The sequence below is a fragment of the Oreochromis aureus genome, linkage group 11, assembly GCF_013358895.1.
Source record: "Oreochromis aureus strain Israel breed Guangdong linkage group 11, ZZ_aureus, whole genome shotgun sequence".
Classification (NCBI taxonomy): Eukaryota; Metazoa; Chordata; class Actinopteri; order Cichliformes; family Cichlidae; genus Oreochromis; species Oreochromis aureus.
Window position 1 is genome coordinate 34,813,525 of NC_052952.1, and position 13,518 is coordinate 34,827,042.

At 38.3% G+C, this 13,518-nt stretch overlaps 1 protein-coding gene across 1 annotated transcript in view; it reads left to right on the plus strand.

The window, feature by feature from the left end:
- Window positions 1-13,056, plus strand: part of LOC116314049 (putative ferric-chelate reductase 1) — a 13,410-nt gene extending 354 nt beyond the window's left edge. The window contains exons 2-15 of the mRNA XM_031731932.2: window positions 2,099-2,235; window positions 2,512-2,609; window positions 2,715-2,808; window positions 3,861-4,064; window positions 4,645-4,746; window positions 5,319-5,463; window positions 6,172-6,279; window positions 6,939-7,054; window positions 7,299-7,385; window positions 10,113-10,204; window positions 11,250-11,308; window positions 11,429-11,566; window positions 12,236-12,267; window positions 12,417-13,056. Of these exons, the coding sequence (XP_031587792.2) occupies window positions 2,099-2,235; window positions 2,512-2,609; window positions 2,715-2,808; window positions 3,861-4,064; window positions 4,645-4,746; window positions 5,319-5,463; window positions 6,172-6,279; window positions 6,939-7,054; window positions 7,299-7,385; window positions 10,113-10,204; window positions 11,250-11,308; window positions 11,429-11,566; window positions 12,236-12,267; window positions 12,417-12,506 (1,502 nt within the window). The 3' untranslated portion in view covers window positions 12,507-13,056. The remainder of the gene's footprint in view (window positions 1-2,098; window positions 2,236-2,511; window positions 2,610-2,714; window positions 2,809-3,860; window positions 4,065-4,644; window positions 4,747-5,318; window positions 5,464-6,171; window positions 6,280-6,938; window positions 7,055-7,298; window positions 7,386-10,112; window positions 10,205-11,249; window positions 11,309-11,428; window positions 11,567-12,235; window positions 12,268-12,416) is intronic.
- The last annotated feature ends 462 nt before the right edge of the window (window positions 13,057-13,518 follow it).

Here is a 13,518-nt window from a genome sequence, read left to right on the forward strand (position 1 = left end):
TGAAAGAAGGCCGGTGTTTCAGATTAACTGGTGTCGGTGAGACAAGTCAGAAAATAAATGCAATGAATTTTTCATCTTTAAATTTCTCTTCGTGTTTCTTAATAACACTATTTGCTGTCACGTTGTTTGTATAACAAATTACACCTGGATTCATTCTGGACAGATTTTTGGCTGATCTAAATCCAATCCAATTCCTCGTGCCGAAGGACCAACACTGAAGCCCCCACCCAACGAACCAAATCCCACTTTCACCCTGGTTATAGTCTAAACACAGAGAAGGAAGCTTTCATTCAGTATACCAAGACACTGCTGAAAAACATTGAAAATACACTTTTCAATTGGAATATAGCATGAAGTCAAAGTTTTGGGTTACTGAGCTGATGAGTTCAGTAAGAGGGGTGTGTGCTTCAGCTGCTTTGGTGTAATGAAATTAACAACAAGCGATCTAGGGACAGCAGTGCGACAACAGCCAAAACAGGAATAGTTTTAAAGGTGAAGGTCACTGAGACTTTGACTCCTCGTCCTTTTAACGGGTTTTTGTTGTTGTTGTTGTTGTTGTTGTTGTTTTGTCTTCATTAGTTTTGAAAATGAGACACTACGACAGCATCACGCCTACAGAGGTTCCTGATTGCTGCTTGTGATTGTCCGACAACATTTCGATCAAATGTTATCCTTTCATTCCGAACGCATTACAAAGTTGATTTCAGTACAGTTATCCAGCCTAATTTTTCACCAGTTGAGATCTGAGGAGTTTTCAAAGTGTTCCTTTTTATCTATTATGTACGTTTCAGAGAGACAGCTTGGGACTTTTTCAGAGACCAGTCTCTTTGCTTAATTTTCTAAATGACTCTGAATAACATCTGCCACAACTGTTAGTTGGGACTCTGTTCCCATTTATAGTAGTAATACTGTAAAGAAGACTCGTTAAAATATTTGACTGAGTGGTTCTTTCTTTGGTCAGATTCCACCTCTCAACCCAAAGCGTTGACAGCATTGCATCTCCGAGATGTGGTAGATTTGATGTGCGTTCATGTGTACGTGTTTTTGTGCGTGTTTTCGTGGGCTAGTGATTGAACTTTAGATTTCAAAGTAGCAATCCAAATTACATTTATTTTACTCTAAAACTGAAATTGTACAAATGCCTTGAAATAAATAGTAAACCCCATGCCCCTTTTAGTCAGCCCTGTTTTCTGCAGGTGTGACTGCGATAGGAAGTGGAACAGTTTCCCCCGTCGGCCTGGTTTTAACCATCTTATCAGACAAAGTTATTTTAATGCAACTTCTATAGCTTTATTGTAGCCCGCCCCCGCTGTTTAAACACATGCGCGGTGGATGGAGCACCTGTAAAGCTCACTTTGTCCTGGAGCTTGTTAAACATGTGGACTGAAGGTTTTACTGGTGATTACAGTTCGAACAGTTCGAAGCGTTTCTGTTTCGGGCAGTAAAATGTTTTGTTTCACGTCACCTGAGCTCTTTTGTTCTTCGCTGTGTGTGTAGACAGACCTCGGCTCCACGTTAAGCTGTAGCTCCCTCCCTCCCGCTGTTTAAACACAAACACACACGGGCGCGGTGGACGGAGCAGAAAGCAGAGCACAAAGGATGCACTACACGGACACCACGTCAGTCTCTTAATTGTTGTTATTAGGCTTTTTGTTTAATCACGGAGAGCTGCTTTGGATTAATGCTGTCATAGTTCTTGTGCACAGCCCTGCTCCTAGAAACGTTTCTATTGTAAATATATTTTTAATCGCAGATGTGGAGACACGTGCGGTTTAGTGGTCACTGAGCCTGCCAGTTATACATGAAACGGTGCATCAACCTCTGGGGGGGGGGGATACATCGCGGATTTAAGTTTGTTTTTAAATGTTTTAATAATCGAGGTATTGTATTTAATCGATGAAGCGCTGCAGCCCTTAAAGTGACCAAAATTATCTTTGGCACTTCTTCAGCAATCTTATTGTCAAAGATTAATAACACTAGTTACATTCTCTTTCTTTATTCGAACAAAACTTTGAAGTATCTTAATATCTAAATTTACTGTCAGGTCTTTCCTGAATGTGACCGCAAAGCTAACATTTTGTTTTTCTGTGACTCCAAGTTGAGCTACAGGGTCCGGTCTCAACACCATTCACTGGTTTCCTGTTGGAGGCTAGAGAAGTGGGAAACGAGACTCCTGTGGGTTCCTTTGCCATACCAGCAGGGGCTGCTAAACTCCTCACCTGCAGCCAAAGACCTGTGAGTTTCCTTTAATTTTCTGGACGCTGATACTAGCAGCATGTGTGATACGCGTCATTCTTGTACTGAATATACTGTCATTTGTTTTGCTGACTGTTAGCATGGAAATTGTAACAAAAGAAAAAAATGTGTAATTCAGCACTGCAGCAGGGAGCATGTGGACCTACCTATCCTAAATACAGTGCTATTAGTTTTTGTGACAAGCTAATGAACAGTAAAGTGTATGGTATTTCACATATCATTTGCTCTCTCTTGTGTGTATGCACATGTGTCCAGAACTCAGCTGTGTCCCACAGGTCAGGCTTTAATAGCAGCTACATTCAGGTGACATGGAAATCAGAACCATCAAGAGACATCAAAGGGGTTCAGTTCCGGTAAAATCGAATTCTATTGTGTTGCCTTGCACATGTGAGCAAAGCGCTTTTCATAACGCTCAAGTGTTTATACCCCAGTTCTCACTGGTTTTGGTGTCCCCGCAGTGCATCCTTTGTGCAGAATTCTACAACATTTTGGGTTAATGTGACGAGCCCTGTCCTGACCTTCACTAATCGTAGAGCTGCTCGATCGGCAGTTGTAAGTAACTATGTCTGTTCTGAACACAGTGTAAAATTCACTAACAAACTACGAAACTGGCAATTAGTCTAGCTGACTCATCAGTCAAATGGGCTGATTTAAAAGTGTCTGTTGGCTTTGAGCCTGATGGCAGTTTATTTGTTAGGTTGGTGGTTCACACCCGGTTTCAACAACCTGTTTGTCAGAGTAGCCGGAGTTGCCCTCAGCCATGAGAGTGCAGGTGTGTGTGAATGCTAGACAAGGTGGTGTAAAGTTAGTCATCCCACCGCAAATTTCTAAAGTCATTGTTGAGTGTATAGTTAGAATCACCTATAAAGCGAGGGTGAAACAAACCAGACCTAGGTGTTCATACAACAGGTGAACCTGGTAGATCGTGATCCTGTCAAAATTTAAATGTGGCTTTTTGTTCAAGATTTTACTGCCCTCCTCATATCTGCCAGGATTAGGGTGAGTGTTTGGTTTTCTCTCAACTTTGCCAACAAATCACATTTTCAGAAACTGTTGTACACCGTTAACTTTCAAGTGAAGTCTCAGACATGCATTTTGGTCTTGAAAATATCATGCAAGACATTTTCAGTTGGCCATGTCAAATAGGCAAGAACTTCATAGACTGATGTTAGGGCAAGCATGGTGGTTCACTGGTTAGCACTATCATTGACCCATGAACTCTGGATGTTCTCCCTGTACCTCTCTCTATGCTATCCTCATTAGATTACTTTGAATCTTAACAGGCCGTAGGTGTGAGTGTGTGCCGTCTCTGTTATCTCTGATTGTTTGACCCGTCTCACTCTTTGACAACTAGGATACACTGAGATGGGCTCAGGCCCACCCATGACCCTAGGTGGAATAAGCAATTGAAATTAATGCACTCATGTAATTATACCATGAGTACACAGTCTCTGTAGTTTGTTAGCAGAGTTGTATAACAGTAATGTGCAGTACTGACATCGTGTAATGAGCTTTGGCTTAGTGTAAATATACATGTAAAGTGAGGAAATAAGATGGTATTTTCAAAATAATGATGCAATTTCTTTCCATTTGTCTGTATCCAGAAATCAGCTGGATCCATCTCTAGTGCTAGCTGTGGGGTCACCAAGGTGTGCTTCAGTCAGCCTCCAAACTGTGACCCAGCAGTCAGTTCTAGCTGTTATTTCATGTCAGCCATGATGTTACCTGGTGGTACAGCCGTCCGCTATGAGATGACTGGTCCTAATGAAGGATACATCGCTTTTGGATTCTCTGCTGATCAAATAATGGTAGTGTAAAGACAAAATTCTTCATTCTATGAAATGTTTTAAGACAGCGGTCCCCAACCCCCGGGCCTCGGACCGGTACCGGTCCGTGAGTCGTTTGGTACCGGGCCGCGAGAGTTGAGGCTCAGGTGTGAAATGTGTGGTTTTCAGGGTTTTTATCGGTTTTCAGCGTTATTTTGTTATCGTTTTTATCGTTTACTCGGTTTTCCTGAGTCTTTTCACGTGTGTTATGAATAAATCTTCTTTTTTCGGTACCGGCACTAGTTTTATTTTGTTGTATTTATCCGCGACACCTTATTGCCGGTCCGTGAAAATATTGTCGGGCATAAACCGGTCCGTGAGGCAAAAAAGGTTGGGGACCGCTGTTTTAAGAGATCACAACAATAAGGCTCTTGGTGTACTTGTCTTTAACAGCACCTGTTAGTGAAAACCTGCTGTAATGCAATCATTGTTCACTTGCCTGCAAGTTGCATAACTTTCTCTAGGATTAATAAAATATTATGATGATTCCTTTTTGTGAGCAATGCAAAATTATTCACAACTAACAAAGTGTGCTAATTTATTCCTATATTTCTTTCCTCAGGGAAATGATGATATTTATGTTTGCGGCGTAAACAGCAATGGACAAGCTGGTGTGCAACACATGTATTCAACAGGTCGATCAAAGCCAGAAACGCGTCCTCTGGTACTAAAGTTTTCCTGATATCAGTGATTTGTCAGACTAGAATGTTTAGATTTAATTAACCCTTGTATGGTGTTCGGGTCTGTGAGACCCATGCCATTTAGAGGCCGTTGCCCCTTTAGGCAGTATATACCATCAAAACCTGCAAAATATGGTATAAGGATATGTACACTTGATTAGAACTGATTTTATTTTTTTTATAACATTTTATTGACAAAAAACGAGAAGCACATTAATTCATAAATGTGATCGAACAAAGGTAAAAGGAAAAAATTAACCATGTTTGCTGTTCACATGGCTCGTAATTGGGATAAAGTAAACATCTGTTGAGTAATTTAACATAAAATTGTTTGATAGTGTTAATTGGAAAGCCAAAACTCCAGCGGGTCCGCCAGACCCATGAACACTGGCTGAGTAACAAAAATACGAACGCCATACAAGGGTTAAATAGTTAATGCTTTTTCTTTGCTGCTGCTCTTAGAAAAAGTGAAGTGTGTGTGTGTGTGAGTATATATTTCTCCACTTGATGGCATGAATTATATCTGAAATTTGTGGCATTTTTTTGTGTCCTACAGGGAAATGTTTATAATGTAACAACGTCGGTGCAAAACGGTGTCATCAGCTGTTCCTTCACTACTACGAATGTAATTTCTATTCAGGGGACTTCAGGTTTCAACCAATCCTACTACCTGTTGTTTGTCCATGGACCCACCAGCAGCGGTAACGTAACTTCATGTGCCAGATGGTTTCTTGCACCAAACCAGTCATCCTTTTAAAACATTTTCTAAAGGTGTCTTTTTAATGATGCTTGGCATGCGATCTATCTAATTTAACAAATTGGATCAATAAGATAAATAGAGCATCCAATGAAAAAAAAACAAACAAACAAAAAAAACCAAAAAAAAGTTTGATAAAACTTAAAAGCTAGCTATATAGTTAATGTTGTAGTAGTCATAGTCAGTATTTTTGGACTTCATAACATATTAACATGAAATAGCAGTCATTCTCAAGACATTCTTGCAGGATGAAGAATCTACACAGCCACATGTTGACAACAAATCTTAACCCAGCTGGTTAAAATTGGTTCATTACTAACATGCAATAGATTCAGCAAATGGGTATCTCCAGTAAGCTGATGCCCTTCATGCTCACTTTTACCTTTTCATTATTCCAGCTGTGGCTTTTCATTTTTCTTTTTTCTCCTCCTCACAACTTCAGTGCCAGACATTTTCCATGTATGCATTATGAATGATGAAGCCCACTTTCAGTTTCTGCCACCACAGCTGAATTTGTATGTGGGAAATTATTAATAGCTTATTCTGTGAAATGTGAGTGTTGTTGTGAATGTGTGTTTAAGTGTTTGCCTTTGTGACATATACTGACTCGCATCCATACACTTGTGTAAGCTTTGCTACATTTTTCCTGCAGGACAAATAAAATTCCATACAGATGACTTCTCCAGCAATAAAGCGATCAATATTTATAGTCCTCTGGCTGTCGGCAATGGTGACTTTCCTGATATCATGAAAGCTCATGGTAAGATCTTGCACAGAGAGATCTGTGTGAAGTGTTGTATTGTTGTCTTCTTCTTCTTCTTCTTCTTCTTCTTCTCCTTCTTCTCCTTCTTCTCCTTCTTCTCCTTCTTCTTCTTCTTTTGAGGGGGTTGGGGATCAGTCAGCAAAGTAATTTCTCACTTTGGCCAAACTGTCGCCAGCCATGGTGTGAAAAGGTGTCTGGTCAGGATAAATGCTACTGAGAACATGGGGACATTTTAGTTATACTTTCAATAAGATTAATCTATAATGCTGAGTAGACTCGAAGGTATTTAAAGTGAACTTAAAATAAAGTAAAGTGAACACAATAGATGGTTGATTGCTCTGCAATAAGTCTTGCCTTCATCATGAGACAAGGACTTGCCAAAATGCAAAAAAATAATTTGTAATCATCTTCAAATGATCAATTTAAAAAAAAAAAAAAAAAAAACTAGATTTTGAAAGATATGAAAAATATTTCTATGCCGTTGTCTTTACCTCTAATTCTGGGAATAGACTCAGTTTCTTTTTACTTTAACCCAAAGTTGCTGCTTGGCTACTCACTGTGGTATTAGCTTTGTTCTGTTGACTCCACCAGTTTCAATCAGAAATGTGACTACTGCTGTCAAGTGGAGAGAATGCCAGTATTAAACTGTGTTTCAGGTGCACTGATGCTGATTGCCTGGATGACCACAGCATCACTAGGAATGATGGTTGCCCGATATCTGAAAAAAATGGCCAAGGGAAAGAGAATGTACAACAAAGATCTCTGGTTTGTGGTGAGACATCATATTATATCTTTTCAATCTGATACTAAAGTTTCTGCAAACTGAACTAGCCTCGAAAATGACTTAAAGTTTGTGTTTTTGCATCTAGAATAAATTTTACAACTAAAAATATTAAGCATCATATTTCAGATATGTTAGAGTTGTAAGAGAGCTTGGTCAAAGCGTAATGTCATGTGGGAACAGGTGATTGGTTTGGTTGGCTTAATATCATGTCGTATTCTTTGTGTTCCTCCAGGTCCATGTTGCAGTAATGTGTCTGACAGTAGCTGCCACAATCATCGCTTTCATCCTCGCTTTCTCGTATGCTCAGGACTGGTCTGGGGTTAGTACACCAACTCTGATCGAAGTCGATTTGTTGTGTTTTTCATTACAGGTCAATCAAATGACAAAATTGGGTTTACCTGTGTAACACTATTTTGTAGTAAATAATGATTTTTATGATATGAACTTGGCCCGAATATTGAAGTTCACAAAGGTTTTGTTTGTAATCATTGAATACCAATTATTCACTCATGCTCAGGACTGGTCTGGGGTTAGTATACTGGCTCTGCTACAACCACACAGGTTATATTTGTTTTTCCATTACAGGTCAGCCATAATCAATGACTATAATTGGGTTTATCTGAGTGATTTTCTTCTCCTCAGTAAATATAATGTTATGTGCATTGGCATTGATATGAAGTCAATCCTAGTATTGACAGTTTTGATTGTAATTGTTGAATACAAATTGATTACTTGACTATATGAAAGCCAATGCATGCCAAATTATGTTGCAACACTTCAATTTCCTACAATGTTAATTTTTAAATCCTACATTACTTTTGTTTATTTAGCACCTTTCAAGATAAATGTCACAAAGTTGCCTTAAAAGTAGGGTTAAAAAGAAGGTTTTACTTGTGTTTTGTTTTTGTTTTTTTCTTCTTGTAGTCGAATTCTTAATAGAAACCAAGTCAATAGATCTCAGGCATTATGGGACGGCAAGTTTAAGTCTGAGCTTTTACCACAGTGGACTCATCTCCTTTAGTTCTCCACCTTGTGATCAGGGCCTGCTGGCTCAGGGAGCTGCACTGTATGTATAGATGTAAAGATTCACTGATTTATGCCAGAACTTGTCCACGCAGACCTCTGAAAGTCCAAACTAAAATCTTAAATCGGTCTCTGAAGTTGATAAGGGGTTGGTACCACTGAATTTAACTAGGGTGTGGCACAAGAGTACTTGGAACCCAAACAGTTGTGTTCTAAACAACTTGCAAGTGTGTTCCAAGGAGGTTTTGAGAAAAATGAATAAGGAATTGCAGTAATTCAGATAAATGAAAGCAAACAATTTCTAATTCCAAGTGTGACACAATAGAAATCAACTTGGCATTTTTCATAAGTGGGGGGGAAAAAAACAAGAGTGAACAAGAGATTTGTCATGATTATCTAAAGTGAAGGCTGAAGATTTAGTTGATATGGCACAGAAATCATTACCTTGGGCACAAACAAGGAATGTGTTTTCTGTTTGAAGAAAATTGTCAGCCATTCAAATTTTAATAGTCCAAACACCTACGCAAGCCCTGCTGCTTAGAAACAGCAAATGGTGTTTATACATCACTCTGCATTTAATCTTTAGTTATTCTCTGGCTCTCTTCCATAACATGTTGTCTGTCTTGTCTCCCATCACCTCAACCAGTTGCAGCAGATGGCCGCATCACCTGAGCTTGGTTCTGCTGCAGGTTTCTAACAGAATGGAAAGGAATACTTCCTTCCCACTACCAACAACCACTTATATGGGGTTGAGTTGTGGACCTTAAAGTGACTGTAATTTGTCTTTAAAAAAAAAAGCCAAGTTTGACTGCACTTTTCCCCCCCACCAGTTATAATACATTTATAATAATAAAAATAAATTGTATTTATAAAGCGCCTTTCAAGACAACCAATGACACTTTACAATAGAATAAAACACATAATGGAAAAATGAAGAACAATAAAATAAAAGCACAAGATAAAATGAACAAACAGTGGGTTCACAGTGAATATGCAAATTTGAACAGATGGGTTTAAAGTGTTGTAGTGGTAGTGCAGAAACGATGGCTTTTGACAACCAATCCACATTTCAAAGGCTTCAGAAAGTTGAGATAATTTTGAGGGATAAATGAATCTGATGAAACATGGGCTGCATCTATTTGGTTTCACTTTAGTTTTCTATAGAACAGTCAAGTCACTGTAACTTAATGTAAGTGCAACAACCATACCAGGGTTGGAACACCCCCTTGATTTGGTGTGGTGAAACAACTCCCATTTGGCAAAACCAGACTGAAGGATGGTGGTCATCTGCAGCTTCTGATTGTTGTGTGATTGGAGAAAAAAATGGCAGCGCCATGAACAACCGAAAGGACAAAACACAAACTATGGAGAAGACAAAAGTTGGTCCATTTTATGTTTTTTAATAAGCTAGTATTGCAAATCATTGAGGCAAAATGCAAGTGGAGCAGAAGCCCATCATCTGAGTTACATATAGAAACAATTAAGTTCTCATGGTATTCCCAAAGGTACACTTGTACGTTTCACTGTGTGATTATTTCTGGAGGCTTTACCTTTGCTCAAGTGGTAGAGCAAATCGTCTATCAAATGGAAGGCAGGTAGATCAATCCTCAGCTCCTCCAGTGTGCAAGTAGCATCCTTGGGGAAGATGCTGAATCTTTACTTGCCCCTGAAGTATCCGTACAAGAGTGAGAATGTGAGGGGGAAAAATACTTCTTACAGCACTTATCTATGCCCAAGTGTAAAAGTTTTAGTAGGAAAGGCTTTGAGTGATAAACCTGAGCTAGTTCCAATTTACCATTTAAAGGAATTTGGAACTCATAAGAGGGTACTATCAATATCATTTGATATGTTGTATTTTAGACTCCTATTCTGAAGTCTTTTGATTAGTCAAACTGCAGTTTGACCAAAGTTTGACTATCAATCAAAAGAAATGTATACTACAAAAGGTTAACCTTTTTTTCGTGTGTGTGAATAGCCAAATGAAATACTTCAGTGTGTGACAGTTGGTGTGTTTGGTTTTCAGGGAGCACATCCAGTGTTGGGCTGCCTGGTTATGATCCTCTCACTCATCCAGCCTATTGGGGCTTTGCTGCGCTGTGGGCCACAACATCACCTGTATGTATCAATCTGTGTTTATTCAATATACTGTGACATTCAATACACATTTAAGAGTACTGTGTTCAATTTTTTTTTCAAACAAATTAAAAAATAGCCTGACTTTTTTTTTTCTTTTTTTCCTTTTTTTAATTTTATTTAAATAACCCATACAATTACAAGTTTTGTAAAAACCATGAACCAAAGGGACAGGAATAGTTTTCCTTAATAACTGCAGAGGGAGCAGTGCATTTAAAGTACCAGTTATAAATTTAGTTGTTGGCCTGAGAGTTGTATTCATACTTCATCCAGAAATGTTTTTGCAATTTCAAACTTTTGCAAAGTTTAACCTATTATCACAGAACAATTTTACACTGACACACCAAGTAGGAAATATTTGCATATGAGTTATTCCTTTGGCCTCTTAGTGCCAGTGCTCCTTTTAATAAAAGTAGCCTGGCTGTAGCTTTGGAGGCAAGGCTCAATGAATGCAAGACTGGGCTCCCCATGGTTTCAAAAAAATCCTACTACAAGTAGCTTTGCCCTGAAACTGTCCCCCACCAGTTTTTCCTGAACTGGCTGGCTAGGTGACTGTAGGGAAGAAATCTAATCCTAAATGGAAGCCACTGATACACCACCAACCTGTTTGCGCTTTTTATTTTACTTTTTTTTTCTTAATTGACTTTCCTCACTCGGCAACACATCTGCAAAGGAAAGCAACTCCGTAACTACTCTAATATTAAATGGAAAGCTAGAGACTCCAGTGACTATATTAATGGTCTTTCACAGTCCAGACTTTGGAACATATGCTACTGACTAAGGCTGAATATTGATTTAGTAAAATTGTAATTCACATTGGCAGTAATGACACTTGGTTTTGTGAATTAAAAAATGAATCTTCCAATCAGATGCAGGAGATGGCTGCCCCACCCTGAGCCCAAATTGATTTAAAATGCATCTTTTTATTTTAGCCTCTATTAGGACATGAGTGCTGGGTATTGCCTATTGTTCAACAAATGGACTCCAGAAGCTGATGAGTTAATATTTCTTCTCTTTTCTTTGATAGGAGGTATCTGTTTAACTGGACACATTTTTTAAATGCAGTGGCAATAAAATCTTTAGCAGGTATGCTTGTTTTACTTGATGCTTTTTTGTGCCCTTGAATAAATCCTAACCTTTCCAATAGCGGACTCACGGTCACCCCTGCTGCTAATCTTAAAATGCCTGCTTCTTTGTATCACACAGTGGCAGCCATATTTACAGGCCTGGACAGGATTGACAGTGATGATGGGTGGCTAATGAAAGTGATGGGTGGCTTCCTTGCCTGGGAAGTTCTCTTCATTATCATGTTGGAGGTCCATGACTGGATAGTTAAGCACAGAGGTAAGGCTTTTGTTTTTCAGCATTTCAGTGACAGAGGAAGCAATCCTCACTACCCAGACACATTTTAATGACAAACTGATCTAGACCCAACAGTCCATTTGCACTGTGAAGAGCCACCTGATCAGTTTGGCAGCATTTAGCTGAGTGTGCAGCGAGTATAACCCCTGTACACTTCAGAATAGGGTTGGATGGGTTTTTTGGGGTTTTTTTTTTTTTTTTTAAAGGCATTGTATTGCAAGATTTTCTGTGGAGATGGTACAATACAGTGGCATCAAATATTAGTATTTATTAATTGATAAGTGAAAACACGTAAGAATGTATGCCAGTCTGCTGGAACAAAAGCTGTTACACTTTAACTGCGCTGAAGTGTAGTGACGATTTATTAAATAAAATACTCTGTCAATACTATATACAAGGGCTCATCTCTCCCCACTAATTGACCCTTAGAACTGAAGAAGCTTCTCGGATGAGAGGTGAAACGTCTTCAAGCAACTCAAAGAAGTCCAGACGCTTTTCTTTCCAAGCTCCTTAGTCATTCCATTAAAGCTTAAAACTAATATCATAACTCAAGCTGTATAAATACAATGATTAAAAACATAGCCGACTGTTTTAGTTCACTTCAGTTAACGTGTCCTGCAATATTTCACTGTTCTTTGCTCTGGGTTTCAGATGGTACTGCTGATCAAATGGAATCGGCATTGGTAAGCTGAAAGAAATATAAAAGCAAACATTCACTGATTGCCACAAGATGGAGTATTTGTAATGTAATTTTACTGTTTTTTTTTTTTGTTTGTTTGTTTGTTTTGTTGTTGTGTTTTTTTTGTTTGTTTGGTTTTTTTTGGTCTGTCAGCTCAGGGGCGACGGTTGCCTGATCATTGTTTACCTTCTGGGAAACCTTTGCTTTTTGGTGGCACTTCTGGTTGGAATTGGACAGAAATGAGCAGCAGAAGAATCTTCCAAAGAGTTTCCCTGTAGTTTTTATTTTTATCATCACTTTTGACATACTTGATGAGAGACTGCACTGAAAATTCAGACCATTGATGAATCCTGGAGAGTTTCTCTCACTAATTTCCTTTAAAATATATATTTATGTGGTGTTTTTCAGTTTGCCAGTATATTTTAATGATAATCAGCATTAAACCTCATTATGCCAAAGTTTACTGTCCATTATATATGTAATATTTTTGTTTTGAAACACTAGACTGTGCATTCTAGAAGTCTTATTTTGAAATCGTAGTTTGTTACTGTTCAGTGTGTTTGCAGCCGATTTCTGCCACTCAATGTTTTCTTGTATAGTGTTGTCTTTGTCTCTATTGTTTCCCTGTTAAGTTGCTTCCTGTATTAGATTTGAGTCTCTTCTGCTTTTCCTTTAGTTTTACTTCCACTTTCATTGTCTGTGGTTTGTGCCTCATCACCCATGTTTCCAGTCTTTGCATGTTTTTATTTTTTTACTTTGACATACTAAGTAATAAAGAGGAAGTTTTTGATTATTCTTTTTATTTTATTTTTTTAAAACTCACAGAACCCAAATGCAGGACTCTATCTTAACCCAAAAAGAAACGCAAAGCTAGCACATCTTATCACTGGAATATCTTTGGTTTCTTTTCCACACTGTATCCAAGTTGATTCTTTGAGCTGGGTATTCCTTAAACCTTAACTAGTAAGGATGAGTTTCTTCACAAATAATTTCAACTAACAATTTTCATAGAGCAACTCTAATATCTGCTCAGACTCAGATTAAACTCAGTTTGATAGGAGAGATTAAAGGAAAAAAGTTGAAGTTCTTATTAAACCATCAAGGTGCCAAGATTGAGTATTTGTAACGTAATTTAACAATGTTACATCAGGTTGATTTAAAAAGCTTCCATTATTTGATTTTAAATGATTAATCTCTTAACTATTGAGTAGATTTCAAACCATTCTGATCAGAACAATACTGTATTTTGAAAAGT